The sequence below is a fragment of the Oryza sativa genome, chromosome 6 (assembly GCF_034140825.1).
Source record: "Oryza sativa Japonica Group chromosome 6, ASM3414082v1".
Taxonomy (NCBI): domain Eukaryota; kingdom Viridiplantae; phylum Streptophyta; class Magnoliopsida; order Poales; family Poaceae; genus Oryza; species Oryza sativa.
Window position 1 is genome coordinate 22,118,366 of NC_089040.1, and position 23,596 is coordinate 22,141,961.

Here is a 23,596-nt window from a genome sequence, read left to right on the forward strand (position 1 = left end):
AGTACTGCCAGTGCTCACCTTGTGATGCCTGACGAGTTAAATCCAGTGGAAATTTTTAGCTACCATTATCACCTTGTAATGCTCAGTTGAAAAGCTCTCATCAGCTGACTCAGGATGACAAAAAACAAAAAACAAAAAAGAAAAAAAAACATGAGTGCCGTGCAATCAATCGACTAATGTAAATGGTGACATGCAATCTCTGAAGTAGTATTGAATGGAAAGCAACAGCATGATACGCTGTAGGTGAATGCAACCTGTAAAATAGAAAGCACAGAAACTTGCGACACTAGCATAGAAGTTTGTCATGTTGCTTGGCTATGGGGGTGTTATAGACCAGGGGTGTAAAGTTTTGGTGTGTCACATCGGGTATTATATAGGGTATCGTATGAGGTGTTCGGACACTAATAAAAAAACTAATTACAAAATCCATCTTAAGCCTAATTAATCCATCATTAGCAAATGTTTAGTGTAGCACAACATTGCCAAATCATGGAGTAATTAGACTTAAAAGATTCGTCTCGCAAAGTCGCAATCTATGTAATTAGTTATTTTTTAACCTATATTTAATCATTCATACATGTGTTCAAACGTTTAATGTTCAAACATTTCATGTGATTGGGTGAAAAAATTTAGAGTGAGATCTAGACAGGGCCTATATACACAAGCTCAGAGTGAAACAGGAACGCTGGGGTGGGGAAAAATTGATTGTCTGGAGTAATATAAGGTACAAATGCGATGCCATTGAGCTCAAAGAAAATTGTAAACATAAATTGACGTGGAAATATGGGAAATTCTCTGTTGTTAAGTCCTTTTAAAGAGCATTAAAACTGCAAGAAACCAGCGGATGGGAGGTGTGCATGTTGGAATTAATGGATGGGCCTTAGCCCACTCGAAGATTAATTCTTTCGAAAATCATAAAAGCCCACCACATGAGATGGCATGCATATAGAGTTTAGTACCACCTTGCTTATTCTAGGAGAGGGAGACCTCCTTAAAAGGGAGGATGCTCTCCTAGTCACTTGAAGCATGTGTGGTGGAGAGAAGAGGGGGAACACTCGCACGCCTCGCCGGGCTGGGCCGGTGGCGCGCATGCACGACGTACGCGTCGAATGGTGTTCCTCACCTTGTGCAGATGCAACCTCCTTTTGCAGTTTTGTTTTGCTGCAAATTCGGATTCGTTTTTGTTTTGGAAACGTTCCGAAATTCGGATTCGTTTTTGTTTTGGAAACGTTCCGAAAAATCCAGTGCGTGAAAACGGCGTGGAGTCCGGATAAGTTACGCGCGACTTATCCGGTTCGGTTACACGCAGTGGAGATCGTGCGGGCGCCCTGATCAAGCGACCCTTCTTTATATAAACCGATCCGCCGTCTTCACGCAACATACGCAAAATCAATCTAGGGTTTGTCTCCTACTCTGTGTTGTGCCGTCGCTCGTAGATTACTCCATCCCGCTCGCCGGCGTGCACCGGCGATCGGGAGAGCAGGTCTCTGGAACCTCTGCCTTCGACGTCCTGCACCGGGAGAAGGTGGCAATAAGGTTTTTGAGAAGCGCTTAGTGCGACTGCTCCCTGTTCGTCCGCGACGGCTCGTCTTCCTCTTCGCTCGCGTGCTGCGCGCCTTCGTAGACGCCTGCAATCACGAAAAGTTCCTGTCGAGCAGCCGGTCTTTCTACCACCTCGGTACGTGTTCAATATGTTGCGCATATTTGATCTGTTCATGTTTTACTGCTTAGTTTACATGTGTAGATCTAATGATGTGTTAATGCTAGTATACATCTGCAATGCCATGATTTATTTATGGAATATATTAAATCATTATATGCCTATAATTTCAACAATCCAAAAACCTTATTATAGGCACTGTGATTTTACTATGGCTGATTTTGCCGATGCACTGAGGCCGGATAAATTCACCGGTGTGCACTTTAAGAGATGGCAGATCATGGTCACTTTGTGGCTGACAGCTATGAAATGCTTCTGGGTGAGTATTGGCAAACCTGAAGGAGTTCTTACTGCTGAACAGCAAAAGCAATTCGAGGAAGCCACTACTCTCTTTGTGGGATGCATTCTTAGCGTTCTTGGCGATCGTCTGGTCGAGGTGTATATGCATATGACCGACGCTAAGAAGTTGTGGGATGCACTGAATACTAAATTCGGTGCTACTGATGCTAGCAATGATCTGTATATCATGGAGCAATTCATGACTACAAGATGGCTGACAACCGTTCTATAGTCGAAAAGGCTCATGAGATACAAACAATGGCTAAGGAACTCGAACTCCTTAAGTGTGTCTTACCCGACAAATTTGTGGCCGGGTGCATTATTGCGAAACTTCCTCCATCTTGGAGAAGTTTTGGTACTGCACTCAAACACAAGAGACAGGAATACTCTGTTGAGGGGTTGATAGCATCTCTTGATGTTGAGGAGAAAGCTCAGGAAAAAGATGCTGCGTATAAGGGCGATGGTGGGCAGTCCAATGCCAATGTTGTGCACAAGGCCCAGCACAAGAGCAAGGGGAAATACAAAGCTCAGCAGACCACCAACTTCAAGAAGCAGAAGAAGAACAACAACAATCCTAATCAGGATGAGAGGATTTGATTTGTGTGTGGCCAACCTGGTCATCTAGCTAGGAAGTGTCCACAGCGCAAGGGGATGAAGGCACCTGCAGGGCAAACTTCTAAGTCTGCTAATGTGACCATTGGCAACACTGGAGATGGAAGGGGGTATGGTAATTTATCTACTGTTTTTTCAGTTAATCAGTCTACTAATTGGTGGGTTGATACTGGGGCCAATGTACATGTTTGTGCTGACATCTCATTGTTTTCTTCTTATCAGGTCGCACGGGGTTCCACCGTCCTAATGGGGAATGGGTCACATGCTTCTGTTCATGGTGTTGGCACGGTAGATCTAAAGTTTACTTCGGGAAAGATCGTGCAACTGAAGAACGTGCAGCATGTCCCTTCTATCGACAGGAATCTTGTTAGTGGCTCCCGTCTGACTAGAGACGGATTTAAGTTGGTTTTTGAGTCTAATAAAGTAGCCGTGTCTAAACATGGATATTTTATTGGTAAAGGTTATGAGTGCGGAGGCCTGTTCCGTTTTTTCCTTTCTGATTTCTGCAATAAGTCTGTGAACCATATTTGTGGTAGTGTGGATGATGAGGCTAATGTCTGGCACTCACGTTTATGTCATATTAATTTTGGCTTGATGTCTCGGCTTTCCAGCATGTGTTTAATTCCTAAGTTTTCCATTGTCAAAGGTTATACGCGCCATAGTTGTGTGCAATCAAAGCAACCTCGCAAGCCTCACAAGGCTGCTGAGGAGAGAAACTTGGCACCTCTAGAACTCCTACATTCAGATATTTGTGAAATGAATGGGGTGTTGACGAAGGGTGGAAAACGATATTTCATGACGTTGATTGATGATGCTACTAGATTTTGCTATGTGTACTTGTTGAAAACGAAAGACGAGGCTGTAGACTATTTTAAAATTTATAAGGCAGAAGTTGAAAATCAACTTGACAGAAAGATAAAAAGACTTAGGTCTGATCGTGGTGGAGAGTTTTTCTCAAACGAGTTTGACTTATTCTGTGAGGAATATGGGATTATACATGAGAGGACGCCTCCCTATTCTCCCGAGTCTAATGGGATTGCCGAAAGGAAGAACCGCACACTGACTGACTTGGTGAATGCCATGTTGGACACCGCGGGACTACCTAAGGCATGGTGGGGGGAGGCATTGTTGACCTCGAATCATGTGTTAAACAGAGTTCTAACAGAAATAAGGACAAAACACCATATGAGATATGGATTGGGAGAAAACCATCACTTTCTTACTTGTGCACATGGGGGTGCTTGGCGAAAGTCAATGTACCAATAACGAAGAAACACAAACTTGGACCTAAGACTGTGGACTATATCTTTCTGGGATATGCTCACCACAGCATTGCCTATAGATTTTTAATAGTTAAATCCGAGGTACCTGACATGCATGTTGGTACAATTATGGAGTCTCGTGATGCTACCTTCTTTGAGAGCTTTTTCCCAATGAAGGATACACATAGTAGTTCTAGTCAACCTTCTGAAATAATTCCCAGTTCAATCACACCACCAGAACAAACTGAATATACACATGAACATGTCACTGAGGAGGATGACAGTGAAGCTCCTCGAAGGAGTAAAAGACAAAGGACGGCTAAGTTCTTTGGTGATGATTTCACTGTGTACCTCGCGGACGACACTCCTAAGTCAATTTCAGAAGCATATGCATCTCCTGATGCAGACTACTAGAAGGAGGCTGTCCGTAGTGAAATGGATTCCATTATCACTAACGGAACTTGGGAGGTGACAGAGCGACCCTATGGGTGTAAACCTGTGGGGTGCAAGTGGGTGTTCAAAAAGAAGCTGAGGCCTGACGGTACCATTGAAAAGTACAAGGCTTGGCTTGTTGCTAAGGGCTATACTCAGAAAGAAGGCGAAGATTTCTTTGACACTTACTCACCTGTTGCCAGATTGACCACAATTCGTGTGCTACTTTCCCTAGCAGCCTCACATGGTCTTCTCGTTCATCAAATGAACGTTAAGACAGCTTTTCTTAATGGAGAGCTGGATGAGGAGATCTATATGGATCAACCTGATGGGTTTGTAGTTGAAGGTCAAGAAGACAAGGTGTGCAAATTGTTGAAGTCTTTGTATGGTCTGAAACAAGCTCCTAAGCAATGGCATGAGAAATTTGATAGAACATTGACATCTGCAGGCTTCGCAGTCAATGAGGCAGATAAATGTGTATACTATCGCCATGGTGGAGGTGAGGGAGTTATTCTGTGCTTATATGTTGATGACATACTGATATTTAGGACAAATCTTGAGGTGATAAATGAGGTTAAATCATTCTTGTCTCAAAAATTTGATAGGAAGGATTTGGGAGTAGCTGATGTTATCCTAAACATCAAGCTAATTAGAGGTGAGAATAAGATTACACTCTTGCAGTCCCATTATGTGGAGAAGATCTTGAATCGCTTTGGCTACATTGATAGTAAGCCTTCTCCAACGTCTTATGATCCTAGCTTGTTGCTTCGCAAGAACAAGAGAATTGCTAGGAATCAACTGGAATACTCCCAAATCATTGGCTCGCTGATGTACCTGGCTAGTGCAACTAGGCCTGATATCTCCTTTGCTGTGAGCAAGTTGAGCCGGTTTACCTCTAATCCAGGAGATGATCACTGGCATGCGCTTGAGCGAGTAATGCGCTATCTGAAAGGTACTATGGAATTGGGGCTTCACTATTTTGGGTACCCTGCGGTACTGGAAGGATATAGTGATTCTAACTGGATCTCTGATGTGGATGATATCAAAGCCACTAGTGGATATGTCTTCACACTAGGTGGTGGTGTTGTTTCGTGGAGGTCTTGCAAACAGACCATTTTGATGAGGTCAACCATGGAAGCAGAGTTGACGGCACTGGATACTGCTACTGTTGAGGCAGAATGGCTGCGTGATCTATTAATGGATCTACCTATTGTTGAAAAACCGGTGCCGGCTATCTTTATGAACTGTGACAATCAAACGGTAATTGTCAAAGTGAATAGTTCTAAGGATAATATGAAATTTTCTAGACATGTGAAAAGACGATTGAAGTCTGTCAAGAAGTTGAGAAACTCCGGAGTTATAACGTTGGATTACATCCAAACAACTAGAAACCTGGCAGATCCCTTCACGAAGGGACTATCACGAAATGTGATAGACAATGCATCGAAGGAGATGGGTTTGAGACCCATGTGAGTTATACTATGGTGGTAACCAGTCTATGTGATCGGAGATCCCGTGAATTAGATCCTGGGAAGAACAAACCATTAGTAAACTAGAGGAGAGTACCGATATATACCCTCTCTAAGTGAAGATGCATGTACTCTCGTGAGCTGCAAGGCAGGTTGGCTATGCCTTAATGAGTTCTGTTGGCTTTAATTAGCGAAGATGCTGTCCAGCAGAGCATTCTTGAAAGAACTCACCTTTGTGAGCTTGACTGTTGGTCGCAGTCTATGAAGATTTTGAGTGAATCTTCTAGGAAGCTTACTAAAGACCTAGGAGTATGACTTATACGCTCCACCCGAGGGGTAGTCTATAGACGGTCTAGTACCAGATAAGACTTTGAGTGAAAATTGCTTGCACAAGACTTGCAATTCAAGGCGTAGTCCATTGTTCAAGTTGTGAGTAAGTGTAGCTTGGAGTTCTAGATGGATGTTCAACCTTAGTCGGTCTCCATCGAACCGCTGGTATATAAACAGTACATAGGAAAAGGCAAATCTCAGTGGGATTTTGAGATTTGGTGGGGGATTGTTGGAATTAATGGATGGGTCTTAGCCCACTCGAAGATTAATTCTTTGGAAAATCACAAAAGCCCACCTCATGGGATGGCATGCATGTGGAGTTTAGTACCACCTTGCTTATTCTAGGAGAGGGGGACCTCCTTGAAAGGGAGGATGCCCTCCTAGCCACTTGAAGCATGTGTGGTCGAGAGAAGAGGGGGAACACGCGCGCGCTCGCTCGCCTCGCCTCGCCTCGCCTGGCAGGGCAGGGCAGGGCAGGGCAGGCGGCGCGCGTGCACGACGTACGCGTCGAATGGTCCGCCAAAAATTGGTTCCTCACCTTGCGCAGATGCAGCCTCCTTTTGCAGTTTTGTTTTGCTGCAAATTCGGATTCGTTTTTGTTTTGGAAACATTCCAAAAAATCCGGTGCGTGAAAACGGCATGGAGTCCGGATAAGTTACGCGCGACTTATCCGGTTCGGTTACGCGCAGTGGAGATCGTGCGGGCGCCCTAATCAAACGACCCTTCTCTATATAAACCGACCTGCCGTCTTCACGCAACATACGCAAAATCAATCTAGGGTTTGCCTCCTACTGTGTGCTGCGCCGTCGCTCGTAGATTACTCCATCCCGCTGGGCGGCGTGCACCGGCGATCGGGAGAGCAGGTCTCCGGAACCTCTGCTTCGACGTCCTACACTGGGAGAAGGCGGCAATAAGGTTTTTGGGAAGCGCTTAGCGCGACTGCTCCCTGTTCGTCCGCGAAGGTTCGTCTTCCTCTTCGCTCACGTGCTGCGCGCCGTCGTAGATGCCTGCAATCATGAAAAGTTCCTGCCGAGTAGCCGGTCTTTCTACCACCTCGGTACGTGTTCAATATGTTGCACATATTTGATCTGTTCATGTTTTACTGCTTAGTTTACATATGTAGATCTAATGATGTGTTAATGCTAGTATACATATGCAATGCCATGATTTATTTATGGAATATATTAAATCATTATATGCCTATAATTTCAACAGTGCATGCAGACCATCAACTCTCGTCGGACAAAGCTCTAGGGCCGGATGGCTTTCCGGAGCCTTCTATAATGCTGAAAATTGTGAAACATGATAGTTCACTCTTTCACAAACCAGCGCAGCAGCAGTTGGCGAATGTTGGGTAGAGTTTCAGTCCAGCTCCATCTTCCTTATAGCTAGAACCCAACTAAATAGTTTCAGCTCTATATAAGAGAGTGAAACTGCCAAACTGGCTAAAATACTATTAACAAAATATCGTGGTAGGTAGCTCCATCTAAGACCGTTCACAGTGCGAGTACGTGGCTCGTGGATTCGCTGCAACACGTCGTCGTGGGTCGGTTCCCAACTTGGTAGCGCAGGTCTTTATGAGGTATCACGTTCCTCACCTGCGCAACAGGCAAAACGACACTGGCTTTTGGCTATTGTCTGCTACGGAGTAGTACTAATGAACTTGGGCCCACTTAAAACCGAGGCAACTAGCACTATGGGAGTTGTGACCCAAATCTTCACTAGGCCTATTCAACGCACAAAGTTCCGATAATGCATGGCCTACACTGCTATTGCCCTAAGAGAGTGAAACTGGCTGAAATACTCTCACAAAATGACGTGGGAGGTGGAGCTGTGTTTTCGCTACTGTAACAGCTCTCCCTCCAGAATTGCGTAGCCAGCCCATCCGACGGACAGGCCCACTTACACGTATCACTCCACTTACATTTTCGTCATCGCTTCGTGTAAAAGGGTTAACCCATGAGTGGTATGGTTGGAGGGAAGAGGCCTTATATCCCTCCAGAACCGCGTAGCCAGCCCATCCGACGGGCGGGCCCACTTACACGTATCACTCCACTTACATTTTCATCCTCGCTTCATATAAAAGGGTTAACCCGGGAGTAGTATGGTTGGAGGAAAGAGGTCTTATAAGTTGGCTCCACTCTTGCTAAACTAGCAAGGGCCAGGATGTCACATACACCCCCCCTCCAAGGACCTGACGTCTCCATCAGTCCAACTTACCCATGTAGTCACATAGGCATATAGGCACTTCAAGGACCCGACGTCCCCATCGGTTCAACTTACCCATGTAGTCACATAGGCATATAGGCAAATGTCCAGGAACACCCCCCCATTAGCGCACGTCTGTACGTCCAGTGCATGCACCATATGCCTGCACATTGACTGTTATGCGCAACCGCGAGGGTCGGCTCTAATACCATTTAATTTGTAACAGACCTCCCTCCAGAACCGCGTAGTCAGCCCATCCGACGGGTAGGCCCACTTACATATATCACTCCACTTATACTTTCGTCCTCACTTCGTGTAAAAGGGTTAACCCAGAAGTGGTATGGTTGGAGTGAAGAGGCCTTATAAGTTGGCTCTACTCTTGTTAAACTAGCAATGTGGTATAAACAAGCACACACAGCTCACATGGTCTCATCCTAATTGGACCAGGATGTCACACCCGCTCCGCAACTTTACTTTAGACCCAGCTTTTGAAGTTAAATTTAGGACATGCTAATAAAAAGGAGGGGGCTAATGAAATGATCGATTCAAGACCAATTCATATATTAGGTTATTCCTGATTGACCAAGTATATTATATACTATATTTTAAGCATTTTATACATAAGTAATAAATTTAAGATTAAGTTTTAAAGTGCTTATCATATTGGCTACTTCCTTTTTTTATTCGTGAGCACGTTTGTCAAATTGCTAAATGCATGGTGCATATTTTCAAGTTTAGAATATTTGATAATTAATCAATCTATATAAAGTTTCATATGATTCATTTTTGATATAAAAGTTTTTAAATCAAATAAATCCATCTTCAAGTATGTAATATTTAATACTGGATTAATTTTACGCTAATGACCTACATGATTTGATGTGCCCTAGACAAGCTCAACCAATGAGCTAGATAGAACGAAGCCTAAGTAGAAGATAAAGGACATCGACATGGTATAAAAATATATTTGATCTTTAATTTTCTAATAATATATGAATAGAGAAAACACATGATACATGAAAATACATTCAACATAATTTTAGTAATGTCATTTTGAGATGTATCATCCCTAGTCATGCTTAGAACCATGCAAACTAGCCTACAATTAGACATAATAAGGATAGTAATCGGGTTTTAACCGATCTTACCTAATATGCATGTGTTTACTCCCTGTTTCATTCACCACTTATTTAGATAGATCGTTTTATATAAGCATATCAAGCTTTAGTCAGTATCGGCTAGATTCCTACACCATCATGCCTGATTTCTGTTTGATATGTTTATATGGATCAATCTGTTTATTTAGGTTTGTACTAGAGTATTAGCTAGTACATTATCTTTCCAGCTATAAACACTGTCACATCTGCTACTTTCAGAATATTGTCTTAAACCAATCTATTAAACTTGATAGACAATATTACAACCGATTACGCATGTTTAGGGTTTATTATTCTTTGATATATCTAGTCCATAGCCGATTTGGTCTAACTCCATCGGCTGAGACCACCAACGATACACTATCAGCCTATCGGCCGATCGGCTATCGGTCGACTAATTCTACTTTCATTCTTTCTTGCTGATTGCACGATCAAATCAGCTGGCACGCCCTTAACACACTCAACCCTAGCCTTGGACCCGCACTGGAGTTAAGCAGATCTCCCAAGCCGTCATGTTTTCACATCAACATGCTTTTGGCACGCCCGATAGGACCGAGTTTCATTATTCAACCATGTCATCACCGTCAATAACTGACATTGTTAAAGACAACGTCATACCCGCCAAGATTGAAGATCTGTCTGAAGAACAAAAGGCATAGATAGAGCAGGCGATCTTACCTAATATACATGTTTCTTTATTTGTTTCATTTATATTTGCCACTTATATAGACAGATCACCCTAGATAGTTATATTGGTATCGGCTGGGCTATCTAAACTACTAACCGATCATAGTTCAATATATTTATATAGACTGATCTGCTTGTATAAGTCTGTACTAGAGTATTAGTTAGTACATTAGCTTTCTTGCTCTAAATACTGTTGCATCGGCTATTTTCATAATATTGTCTTAAACCTCTTTATCAATCCTGATAGACAATATTACAGCCGATGAGGCATATTTAGGGTTTTATATTCTTTGATCTATTCAGTCTATAGCCGATTTGGTCTAACTCCATCAGCTGAGACCACCAACGATCTGCTATCGGCCTATCGGCCGATCGGCTATCAGCTGACTGATTCTATTTGTTGTTTCCTTGCTGGTTGCAGGATCAAACCAGCTGGCACGCCCTTAACAAACTCGAGGCAAGCCTTAGACTTACACTGGAGTTAAGCAGATCTCCCAGGTGGCCGTGTTTTCACAGTAACAGCCGTGCCGGCGAGACGGGCGGGAGAGGGGAAGAGGGAGCGCCGCTGCTGGTGGGGGTAGGTTAGGGGAGGGGAGGGGTAGAGGCGCCGCCGGTGGGGTGAGGCGGCCGGTGGTGAGGGGGGTGGTGGGAATGAATATAAGGTTAGGGTTTTTTTTGGCACTAGGGTTCTGATTGATTCAGAACTGATCTGAGCCGTCTATCAAAACGAACGGCTTAGATCAATCGAGCATCGGGCCGACCTCCATCGTCGGACTGCAGCATTGCTTGGCCATGCGCTGGCCAGCGGTCCAACACAAAACATGGTTAGATTTTCGATTACGGCCCAAACGGTAAGTGAGAAGAGGAGTAGGGGGAGGTCAATTAGACATTGGTTGCTTCCTGGGCCGAACGCTTGCTTGTGGCCTGAGGAAAGCGGGCCGGCTCTGTTGCGGGCTGAAGAAGAAAATGGGCTGAAAATGGCATGTAGAGAAAGGAGGATTTTTCTTTAAATAAATGCTGGAATAATGTTTGTATTATGAAAATTAGCTATTAAGCTCTAGAAATTTCAAGAAAATTTCAAAGAGTGTAATTAATACGAAGAATTTAATAAAAGTTAAATCTAACCATGTTATTTTATTTCTCACACTTACTTTACTTGTAAACTAATTTAATTATATATCTACCTACTTAAAAAAACCCTAATATTCCGGAAATGGAATGTTTTTATTTCAATTAATTAGATAATGTAAATCTTTCTCCACCATTCCTCAATTTCTCGCGTGTTTTCTTCTCGTTGCAACGCACCGTCGTCCTTCTTAATAAGCTTCTTAACTGAATAGTTGCTTTAGTTGGACTCTGCCACGTGGGACTAAATAACAATATTCATGGACTAACAGACAATAACCTCATCGGGATTGGACTTTGAGTTCAAAGTAAAGATGGCCGACTTTTTTTTTTTTTTTTAGAATTACACATGGCCGACTTTGAGTCCATCCACTCGCGAAAGCTAGAGTCCAGAGTATCTCAGCTATGATCGGAGCCTTAGGAGGCATGGCTCGAAGTGAAAATTAACTTGTGTTTTTATTATTTTGAACTAGCATGGTGGCCCGCGCAGATTGCGTGGCTAGCATCATTATATTTTCTCTCATATAATAGCATATGTTTTCTCATTATATTATTCAAATATATTAAAACTACTAATACTAATGTGTAATATCCATATTATATTTTATATACGTATTAGTTATTAATTATTTTTAATATCAAATTTTAGTTATTTGTAAATTATATATATTCCTATATGGACTCTAGACTCATCTTTTAATATTTCTTTTTTTCTAATTCTGATTTTTTTTATAAATTGTATTTCTTTATAAACTCTATATTGTTCTTCCAATATTATTTTTTTTATTTCTGAATTTTATTATTTCTAATTGTATTTCTATGTGGACTCTAAACACATCTTTCAATATTCTTTAATTTTTAATTTTGAATTTCAGAATTTATTTTAATTTTTAATTTTTCAATTCAGTTACTTCTAAATTGTATTCCTATATTGACCTTAACTTCTTCTTCCCATGTTTTTTCTTAATTTCGAATTTTAGTTATTTGTAAATTGTATTTTTATATGGACTCTAAACTCTACTTTTAATTTTATTATGTTTATTCCAAATTTTAGTTAGTTTTAAATTCCTATATGGACTCTATACTCTGCTTCCAATATTTTTTATTTTTAATTCCGAATTTCTATTTTTTTTCTTAATTGTATTTCTATATAGACTCTATACTCTACTTCTAATATTCCTTATTTTTAATCTGAATTTCAATTATTTCATAACTGTATTTCTATATGTACTCTATAATCTACTTCTAATATTTCTTATTTTTAATTCCTAATTTCAGCTATTTTCTAATTGTATTTCTATATAGACTCTATACTCTACTTCTAATATTCCTTATTTTTAATTTTGAATTTTAGTTATTTCCTAATTATATTTCTATATGGACTCTAGTCTCCTCTTCTAATATTCCTTATTTTTAAATTCCGAATTTCAACTATTTCTAAATTATATTTCTATATGGACTCTAGTCTCCTTCTAATATTCCTTATTTTTTTAATTTCGAATTTCAGCTATTTCTAAATTTTATTTCTATATGGACTCTGCTTTTTCTTTTTCTCCGATTCATGTGAGAATTTCTAGGCCATGACAGCGAACGTGGAGGCTCCTTTTTCTATTCCTTTAATAATATAATAGATTTGATAGTACAATCATTTGGAAGCTTGAGAAAAAATTGAAAACATAATGATCATATATATTGCGCTGGTTGATGACCTAGCATACAAAGTATAAATCCGGACTCGGAAGTGGATCCTCTGACTTTATACATTTTGCAGTTGCGTCACTAACATGTGGACCCACTTTGCTATGGCTCATATATCAGTGACACAACTGCAAACTGCACAGAGAGAGATAGGAACATTAAGATATGGCACCAATCAGTTGGTTACCAGACAAGTTAAGACTTTTTAGGTTCAGCAACAGCTTGATGGATGCAGGTATCGGACCAGTTATACGATTATCAGGCACTTTCAATTCAATTAGGTTGGCGAGCTTGCTCATGTCGGCCGGGAGCTCACCGTCCAGCTGGTTGTTCTCCGCCGTGAAAACAAGCAGACCGATCGCTGTCCTCGGGATAGAGCCGGAGAACATGTTGTTCCCCATCTCAATGTGCTGGATATTGGACGATAGCACGGCTGGCAGGACTCCGGTGAAGTTGTTCGGTATCATTACAATTTCTAGCTCTGGGAGCAGCCATATCTTCTCCGGGAAGTCGCCGGAGAATCGGTTGTTGTCGAGCACGAGTTCCTGCAGCAGAACACAGTCCCCGAGATTAGCCGGGAGATTGCGAGAGAAGTTGTTGTTGGAGGCGTAAATGCCGTAGAGCTCCCCGTTGGCGCATAGCGTTTCCGGGAGCGGACCGGAGAGGTTGTTGTTGGAGATACCGATGCTGCTGAGCGGTGAGTGCTTCCCGAGTTCTGGTGGCAGCTCGCCGAAGAGATTGTTGTTATCCAGCCAGATGGTGCTGAGCTTGGGAAGCAGCCCAATGCTCGCCGGGATCGTGCCGGTGAGGTTGTTCATGTAAAGAGAAAGCAAAGTGAGGTTCCTGAGGTTACCAAAATCCTCCGACATTTCTCCTCTGAGCTGGTTCATAGACAAGACGATCTCAATCAGATTCTCCGTCATGACGTTGCGTGGCAGCTCGCCCGTGAGGCTGTTGTTGAACAGGTAGAGGCACTCGAGCTTCTCATGCCGCCACACCCAGGCCGGAATTGCACCGGTGAGGTTGTTCGAAGACAGGTCGAGCAGCGTAAGCTCAGTGAGGCTGGAGAGCGCCTCCGGAATCTCGCCGATGATGCTCATATCTGACATCCAAAGATAGGTGAGCTTGGTCAGCTTGGCGAACGCCACCGGCACGGGCGCCGGCGCGAACGCGTTGTCGGCCAGCGTGAGGCACTCGAGGCCGGCGAGCTTGCCTATCTCGGCCGCCGGGTACACCCCTGTGAACCGGTTGCTGTTGAGGTGCAGCGACTTGAGCGCCGGGAGCGCCGCCACCCCGGGCGGCACGGCGCCGGAGAAGCTGTTCCACGACAGGTTGAGGTGCTCCATCACCGGGGACAGGTTGCCGATGTCACGCGGGAGGGCGCCGTGGAGGGTGTTGTTGGCGAGGTCGAGGAACCGGAGCTGGGAGCATCGGTAGAGCGTCGCGCCGGGGAAGGTGCCGGGGAGGCCGGTGTTGGAGAGGTCGAGCCGAGTCAGGTTCACGAAGTCGCACATCGCCGCGGGCAGCGTCCAGGTGAGCTTCATGTCAGACAAGGATAGCTCCGTCACCACCCCCCCACCGCCGCCGCCGTCAGAGCACGTCACCCCATCCCAGCTACAGTGGTCGCTGGCGGAGTCGGGATCCCACGACGCAAGGCGGCGGGGGTTCCCCCACCCTTTCCTGATAGCCACGAGCGTGTCGCGGTCGCCGGAGGCGAGCTGGGAGCTGCATTCGCCGGCGGAGAGGAGGAGGACGCCGCCGATTACAACTGGGAGGAGGCAAGTGTTCGACATTGTTCCCTTGCAAATGGCGGCCTGATCGAGGCAAAAGTTGTTCGGCTCGGCAGTTATAATCGGTACGTGTGTGTGAGTGCGTGACTTGAAATGAAGTGGAGCAGTCGCTGGTGAGGGCCCACCACTCATGGCAGGGTGGAGTGTTAGCCACGGCGGCGAGCACTTACTCTTAAGCTAGCTATCTTAGACAGTGTTATCGTGCATCCCAACTCCTCTGCCTGCCTTGTTTTGCTTTTTCAATCTACTAAACTGCACGTTTTTTTTAAAAAAAATTGCTTTAAAAAATCATATTAATCTATTTTTCATAAAATAAGTTAGCTAATACTTAATTAATCACGTGTTAATAGACCGCTCTATTTTCCGTGCAAAGAGCTGAGTCAACTCCACCTTCCGAACAAACTAGCTAAATGTTCGTGCTTTCCTACAAATAAAGAAAAAATATCACAATTTTTTAAAATAAATAAATTATATTTTTCATGAAATACGTTATCCATATTTCTCTATCCACATTAATTTTATATATGACTATCCATTCATTGATTTTATATGTTTCTATCCATTCATTAGTTGTCATGTAATATTAACAAGTTCAATGGGTAATATGTAAAAATTATAATAGGAGTAGGTGGGGTGGCAGATTCTCTACCACCACTATTGAAGTTTTTTGAAAGGAGTATAGATAATAAGGTACAAATAGCATTCCAACAAAGAATGAGATGGTGGAGGTAGATCATACCGATAAGAGTAAATGGTACATTGGACTAAATTTTAGGATTACTCATATGTTGCAAGGCATTATCAAATCTTTTAATTTTGGATTAGATTTAATTTTCTCTCCTAAAATTTTCATTTTGGAATAGTAATCAAATCACTGCCTACTGCCTATATACATAGGAATGTTCTTGCTCTATTATTATTCACTGCACAGCTCACCCTTCTCAAGTCCAGCCCATCTCCAGCCGAAAAAGCTATTGCACGAACGTTCGCGGAAAAGGGTTCACGTGAACGCCGCTTTTCCGAAACTCTTCTGTATACTTACATGAATCACCGATAGGAGCCAGGTAGTTGCGATTCTGATCACGAACTGATTAGATTTTGGAGTTTGCCAGGCCCGCGACGACCTCCTCCACCTCGCCGCCCTCCTCCGTCCCCACGCCGACCGCCGCCCCATGCTGGCCGCCGTCGCCGTGCCGACCGCCACCCCGCGCCATCTCTGTCTTGGCCTTGGTGGGACGGAGAAAGGGGAATTGAGAGTGAGAGAAGGGGAAATAGAGAGAGAAGAGAAGAGGAGGCCGTGAGACACTGACATGTCAGACCCAACACTCCTTAATCATATTTGCACAATAATCACCCTCATAATCCCCCTCTATTGTCATGACACGTGGGCCCCATTATACTAATTTTCTAATTAAACCTCTCCTTAATCCATGAGTTGATTACATGTGGGCCCCACCCAATCCATCCATCCGCGCACCCAGTCCATGCGCACACGGTCTCTGGCCGCCGGGTCCCACACACGCTAGCTATGGACCGTGGGCTGGGTCTGCCACCTCGCCGCACCACGCACTCGGTAGACCTGGTTTACCGTGCGCCGACTCCTCTCGGCCGCTAACAGCGGGCTCCGCAAGCAATATTCCTTTGCAATTAAAGAAACTCCTTTTCCTTTTATTATAAAATCATTTAAACTTCAAAAATCCATATCTTGCAAACCATAACTTCGATTGACTCCGTTCAACTTCCATAATTTTTCTAAAAATGAGATCTATCTAATGTCACCTCTATTTTGCTATGTTTTAGCTAATTTACTAGCTTTCATGTTGATTTTCTCCTTTGCGCGCATAGTTGCCGATCCTGAGGACGTTCCAGAAGTTGTTCTTGACGAGGAAGAACCACTGCAGGACCAAGGCAAGCCACCTTTGACTATATTTCCCCCTATATGTGCAAAATTATGTTGTTTGTAAATATGCATGCCTAGGTTACACGCTAAACAATTTGGCCTCGGTTTGCGAACTCATCCGATGGACCTACCTATTAGTCGCATTTCTATTATGTAGGGTATTGAATAACATGTCCTAGATAGCTCCACAAATAACGTGCCGATGTCTTACCCTACCGGTATGATCGTCGAGTTAGTTTTGCTTAGCCCTGCTGCGATTGTATTGTCGTGTGGTAAACATGGACTTCCAATCAACTATTCAAAACCTAATGTTTAGTGTCGGTGTATCTGTGAAATAAAGCTAGTTTGCGAACCCTGATGATATGTAGGCTGAGCCTGTGTGGTTGGCTATATATTGTCGTTAAGGACTGATTCCTTTGGAAATTCCATCCGAGCAACTTATAGTGCGACCACACGAGTATTGTGGGATACCCCTGGAAAAGTACTTAGTTAGTCCATGATTATCTTGTAAGCCAGTTGTAGTGGGACAGAGGGGATGAGGAGACGAAGTTGTGTGTAATAAGATCTTTGGCCGTATGTGGGCCTGCCTCTATTGTGGCGATGCGGTACCGATAGGTGTACGAGCATCCCTAGTGTACCCTGAGTAGACGATGGCTGGGCTTGCATGATGCTTGTCATGCGACTCGACCGACTATGTGGCATGGGATTTTGGTGAACTAGCTTTGGAAGGACCTTGCAATGAACTTTCGGTGCCGAGGGGTGACCGGTGTCAGTTTCGTGTCGTGTGGGTAAAGCGTACAACCTCTGCAGAGTTTAAAATGTTCGAACAACTGTGCCCACGGTCAAGGGTGAATGTGAGGTGATTCTCTTAGTGTAGTGTTGTTTGTAAATGCTTTGTGAAATTGGTTTGTGGGATGGGAATTGTTTCCAGAGTCAGCCTGTGTGGCAGACAGAAAACTTGAGTGGTTTGGAATAGGTGTGATCTGGGATGTCTGGTGGCATCATAGTGTTTGTAGGAGCTGAAGTGTTGGAGAGAGAAAGATGCCAAGGGTTTCGAGGGATCAGTGTGAAGGGACAACGGAAGTAAGGGGATTGGCATGGGGATAGTAAGAGGGAGGGGTCGAGAGGGTTCCGTGAGGGAGCGATCAGACACGTCCGTTTGCATGCGGATATAACGTGTCGCTCGATTTGATGAATGAAGTATGTAAGTGTAGGACTGCAGTTGGTGAACTATACGGTAATATAATATTAACATATGAGTCCCATTGGTTTTTTTTCTTCTAGTGCCACATGGGACAAAACCAAGTGGAGAAGCCATGTAGGTGTCACGTTAGCCAAAACCATTCTCAATACTACCGAAAGACTCGATTTGTACTAGTTTTATAAGTTGAGGGGAACATTCATACCCGCTTTCATAGTTGAGGAACACAGATGAAACTTAACCCATAGTTGAGGGAAACGAAAAGGACTTTTTGTTTTGTCAGAAATCAACCAACGGTCTCCTTTTTTAATGGGCCACGGAGATCGACCACTCGAGTGTAATGGGCCGGCAGAAAGCAAGCACTCGAGTGTAATGGGCCAGCAGAAAGGAAGCACCCGAGTGTAAGTAGACCTTCCACTAAAAAAAATAAAGTGTAAGTAGACCTTGACTAGGCTGCAAGTCTTCTTTGAGTGCCACGTACTGCACATAATTAACTCATCGATCTCTCTCACAACAGTATATTACTCCCTCCGTTTCAGCGTTTCAGGTTATAAGTTGTCTGCTTCGAGTTTAACTAAGTTTATAGATAAATATAGTAATATTTATAATATCAAATTAGTTTCATCAAATCAATAATTAAATATATTTTCATAATAAATTTGCTTTAGCTTGAAAATGTTACTATTTTTTCTACAAACTTGGTTAAATTTAAAGTATTTTGACTTTGACCAAAGTCAAAACAACTTATAACTTAAAACGAGCAAGTAGGTTCTTTTTCTACAGTTCTTTGCCATCGTTCAAACCTTCGCCACATTCAATATAAACTCAGTAAATACTCAATCTTAGGATATCTTCTCAACCTTTTTAAGAAAGTGTTGGAGGGAATGTGATTATAGTTACCAGGTGAGGCAAGTCTTGAGATCCAATAACGCCCCTCTTTTGTATTCTGGAGCTACAAATCGGAAGAGTGGCGCACGATGCAGCTGCATTTAGTTACACCTTCCAAGAAACAGAGAGTGGTTAACAAAGTCAATCAGGAGATCCGTAAGACAGTAAACCCTGGCTATTTCAATGAATAATGAATTGCAACATACCAACTTACTGCGTAATATGAAGGGGAATCTTTAAGATCTCAAGCACAGGAAGGTAGCTCTTAGTTGAGGACACAGTGATCTGCTTGAATGCATTCAAACATGGCAAAAGCTTAAAGGTAGCAGCATATATCAAGTATTTCAGCACCTTTTGGATTAAAAATACAAGTTTTTTTATTATAAAACAACCATATATTTTCAAGCATAAACAAGGTCAAGAATGACGTCAGACATACTCCAAGAACCATAGGACTAAATTAGGTGCCTTAACAAGACAGAAGCGCTGTACAAGTTCATCAAAAGGAAATCCTGTGTGACAGAAGCTACAAAAAGATACAGATCATCACAGAATAGACAAATCATTCAAATACTTAAAAGGTCAGAAAGAATAAGGCGTGCAGGCAATAAGAGTCCTAGTCAATGGAAAAGTCTGTGCTGTATTATTGAACCAGTCCTTCCAGCCAATCTGGCAACATTTTCTACCAGGAAGTCATAAATTAATGGATCGAATATGACCTGCTTTCTCTTTTCATATAAGTAGAGCTTGACTGCCTAACGACATGGGCAAGGTGGCTGCCATGGACAATCCCCACCTTGTTCATACTATCCTCCTAGCACAATCTCTGCTTCTCTTCACCTGCTTGTTCCTCCATTCCAATTGTGAAACAATCACTAGGGATGATGAGAAGGCCGTCCTCCTAAGCCTTGAAAGAAGCTGGGGAGGTTCGGTGACCGTGAATTGGAGCTCTGTCATATACGAAGATCAATGTAATTGGCCAGGTATCAATTGCACAGATGGCTTTGTTACAGGAATCTCACTTACTGGCCATGGACTCAACAACTTACCAGCGGCTATCTGTTCATTGACGAAACTTTCACACATCGATCTCTCTCGCAACAGCATTTCAGGTTCTTTCCCTACAGCTCTTTACAATTGTTCAAACCTTCGGTATCTAGACCTCTCATATAACACTTTAGTTAATTCTCTCCCATCCAACATCGATCGGCTATCACCAAGGCTTGTGTATCTCAACCTTGCATCGAATAGTTTATCAGGGAACATCCCTAGTTCAATCGGCCAGCTTAAAGTGCTTACTAATCTATACCTTGATGCAAACCAATTTAACGGCTCCTACCCAGCAGAAATTGGGAATATTTCAGCACTTCGAGTTCTGCGCCTAGGTGACAATCCATTTCTTTCTGGGCCAATCTATCCACAGTTTGGAAATCTAACAAACCTGGAATACTTATCCATGAGTAAAATGAATATCATTGGCAAAATTCCAGCTGCTATGTCAAAGGCTAACAATGTAATGTTCTTTGATTTATCTGGCAACCACCTCAGTGGGTCGATTCCTAGTTGGATTTGGAGTCTAAAGAGGCTGGTGACCCTCCAACTATATGCAAACCACCTGTCTGGCCAGATTAATGCGCCAATTGAATCAACAAATTTGGTTGAGATTGATGTTTCATCGAATAACCTCTCAGGACAGATCCCAGAGGATATCGGTCAGCTTGAGGAACTAGAAAGACTGTTTTTGTCCAACAATCATTTCACTGGTTCAATCCCCGATAGCGTTGCCTTGCTCCCAAAACTTACTAATGTGCAGCTTTTCCAAAACTCCTTCGAAGGCATCCTGCCACAAGAACTGGGGAAGCATTCTTTACTCTTTAATTTGGAAACCCATTATAACAATTTCTCTGGAACGTTACCCGAGGGTCTTTGCTCTAAGGGGGCCCTTGCTTATATCTCTATGTCAGCCAACATGTTTTCCGGTGAGCTTCCAGCATCTCTCTTAAGATGTAACAGTTTGAATTATGTCTGGCTTTCCAATAATAATTTCTCAGGAACGTTTCCAGCTGGCTTAACCGAGGTACAGATCCAAGAGGTTAACTTATCTGGCAGATTGCCTAGCAACTGGGCATCAAATCTGGTAGAAATTGACCTTAGCAATAACAAATTCTCAGGTAGACTCCCAAACACAATTAGGTGGCTAAAGTCACTTGGAGTCCTAGATCTTTCAGAAAACAGATTCTCTGGCCCTATTATACCAGAAATTGAATTTATGAACCTAACTTTTCTAAATCTCTCTGATAACCAATTTTCTGGCCAGATTCCGCTTCTCTTGCAGAATGAAAAATTTAAACAGAGTTTCCTGTCCAATCTTGGGCTGTGCTCGTCCAACCACTTTGCAGACTATCCAGTATGCAATGAACGACACTTGAAGAACAGACTTTTGATCATTTTCCTTGCCCTTGGTCTTACTAGTGTTTTACTGATATGGTTGTTTGGATTACTAAGGATAAAAGTGTTACCCAGAAGACAAAACGAAAATACTACAACACCGCGGTGGAAATTGACAGCATTTCATAACATCAATTTTAATTACCAAGACATTATCTGTGGTCTGGCTGATAACAATCTAATCGGGAGTGGTGGTTCAGGAAAGGTATACAAGATATGCCTTCATAACAACAGTTACAGGTTTGTGGCTGCCAAGAAGATAGTTAGTGATCGGAGCCGGTCCAATATGCTGGAAAAGCATTTTCAAGCTGAGGTTGAGATTCTTGGGTCCATCCGGCATGCCAATGTTGTCAGGTTGCTTAGTTCTATGTCATCCACTGAATCAAAAGTGCTGATCTATGAGTATATGGAAAATGGTAGCTTATACCAATGGTTGCATCAGAAAGATATGCGTAATAACAATGAACCATTAAGTTGGCCAAGAAGGATGTCAATTGCCATAGACGCAGCAAGAGGGCTCTGCTACATGCACCATGATTGTTCTCCACCAATAGCTCACTGTGATGTCAAGCCAAGCAACATCCTATTGGACTATGAGTTCAAGGCAAAGATTGCAGATTTAGGTTTAGCCCGTGCGCTGGCTAAAGCCGGAGAGCCAGAGTCCATCTCAACAATGGTCGGATCATTTGGATACATGGCACCAGGTAAAATTTTCTGATTTTCCTTTATTGTAAACTCCCTAGGATGGCCTTACTCAATTGATTCTCCTTTTTTTTTTCAAGAGTTTGGAAGCTCGAGAAAAATCAATGAGAAAGTTGATGTCTACAGTTTTGGGGTGGTTCTCTTGGAGCTGACAACAGGGAGGTTTGCGAATGGTGGGGGTGGGTATGAGAATTTGGCACAATAGGCATGGAGGCGATTTCAAGATGAGGACTTCCAATTAATTGATGTAATTGATGGAGACATACAAGATCCAGCCTACTTGCAGGAGGTGCAATTAGTGTTCAAGCTAGGACTAATTTGCACAGGAGCAAAGCCATTATCAAGACCTTCAATGAAGGAGGTGTTGCAGGTCCTACAACGCTGAATAAAAACCATGCATGCAGCTCACATATTATCTGAATTTAGAATGTTGTCAAATGCTAGAGATCAACACAAAGATGAAGAAAAGGCATGTTTGATACAAGTCTTGAAATGCTTAACATGTTCGATGTTTTATCCAAAAGGGTACTACTACTACATGTTGTATATTATCGATAGCTGGTGAACTACAAAACATAAAAGCTGTCTGAAGCAGTTCCAAACTTGCAATGGAAGCAGAGGGTTTCACTTTAACTGCGCCAACTATTCCCCATATACAAAGTAATAAACTGTAGAATATTTCTAGTGAACCAGTCTTGTAAATGAGCTGTGCACTGCATTTGTCTTTGATCTTTTTAGCTCCAAAAGATGCTACTCTAACCGAAAGAGTCGATTCTAGCAGTAACTCAGGATAACATGATAAACCAAACCATACTCATATTGATCACAAAGTAGAGGACATAAGAAATTGCAGAAAAAAAAAAGAACACATAATTATGGAGGAAACATGAAAAATCTTTTTGATGTAGCACCAACAGAACAGAAAAGTACTAGTAGTACCTTGGGTTTTCTTCGTCGGCGGCAGGACACCAACAGATAGACCAAGGCGCCGGCCGAAAGGATGCTTGCTGTTCACCTGGACAGGAGCTTCTTCGCCACAAATCGCCGCCGGTCGAGGGGAACGGCGAGGGCAACCGCCCGCCGCCGACAGGGGCAGCCGGCAAGAGCCCTTGGAAGTGGAGACGCAGGCCGCGCGCGGGGGCGCCTGGGGCGGAGGCATGACGGGCGCGCGCGCCGGCCGACGTCCGTCCCCCGGACCGTGGCGGCGCCGGCGAGCGACGGCGCGCCGCGGCTTCCTCCGTTTCATCTCGATTGTGGGGTGAGTCGTGTGATGGGCCTAATCAAGAGAGGATTTGGGCCATGGGCCCGGAAAGCAACACCTGTCGGCCCATATATTTATTGCATCACTAGCTAGCCCAAAATCGATCACATGGTTGCATAAATCAAATCACCATTCCAAAGGAGGTATGTGGAGAGATATTTTTATTTTGGAACATGATACTATGTTAGAAATAGCTACATTTTGTTTAATGATAAATCTAGTAACATCAATTTTACATGATTGATTTTTTTTATTTTTTTTTGCTATTAATAGTCAAAGTTAAAAATTGTTGACTTATTACTATTATAAAAATGCTTATATTTTAGGACGGAGGGAATATATTGTTTTTTTTAGGCTAGAAATCAAAATTTGTTCCGTACCGCACTCTCAAAGATGATAGACAGTTGTAAGTAGAAGGACATTTATT

General features: G+C 43.0%; 2 protein-coding genes across 7 annotated transcripts; one reads left to right on the forward strand and one right to left on the reverse strand.

The window, feature by feature from the left end:
- Positions 1-18: 18 nt before the first annotated feature.
- On the reverse strand, positions 19-23,161 carry LOC4341293 (receptor-like protein 52). 6 transcript variants are annotated; one of them, XR_010742030.1, is made up of 4 exons: positions 22,848-23,161; positions 18,973-19,043; positions 18,771-18,869; positions 19-104 (listed from the first exon to the last, which is right to left on the reverse strand). XR_010742030.1 is itself a non-coding variant. In XM_015788817.3 (4 exons), the coding sequence occupies exon 4, from the start codon at positions 14,770-14,772 to the stop codon at positions 13,138-13,140; it is 1,635 nt and encodes a 544-aa protein (XP_015644303.1). In that variant the 5' UTR covers positions 14,773-14,793; positions 18,771-18,869; positions 18,973-19,043; positions 22,848-23,161; the 3' UTR covers positions 12,950-13,137. The 6 variants fall into 6 exon arrangements, 2 of the variants coding, with proteins under 2 accessions (XP_015644303.1, XP_015644304.1); XM_015788817.3 differs by lacking the exon at positions 19-104 and adding an exon at positions 12,950-14,793; XM_015788818.3 differs by lacking the exon at positions 19-104 and adding an exon at positions 12,950-14,793 and having other exon boundaries at positions 18,965-19,043.
- On the forward strand, positions 19,137-22,597 carry LOC4341294 (receptor-like protein kinase 5). The gene is given in 2 exon segments (XM_015786872.3): positions 19,137-21,910; positions 21,989-22,597. Coding segments are annotated over 2 exon segments (2,694 nt in total). The 5' UTR covers positions 19,137-19,521; the 3' UTR covers positions 22,294-22,597.
- Positions 23,162-23,596: the final 435 nt, after the last annotated feature.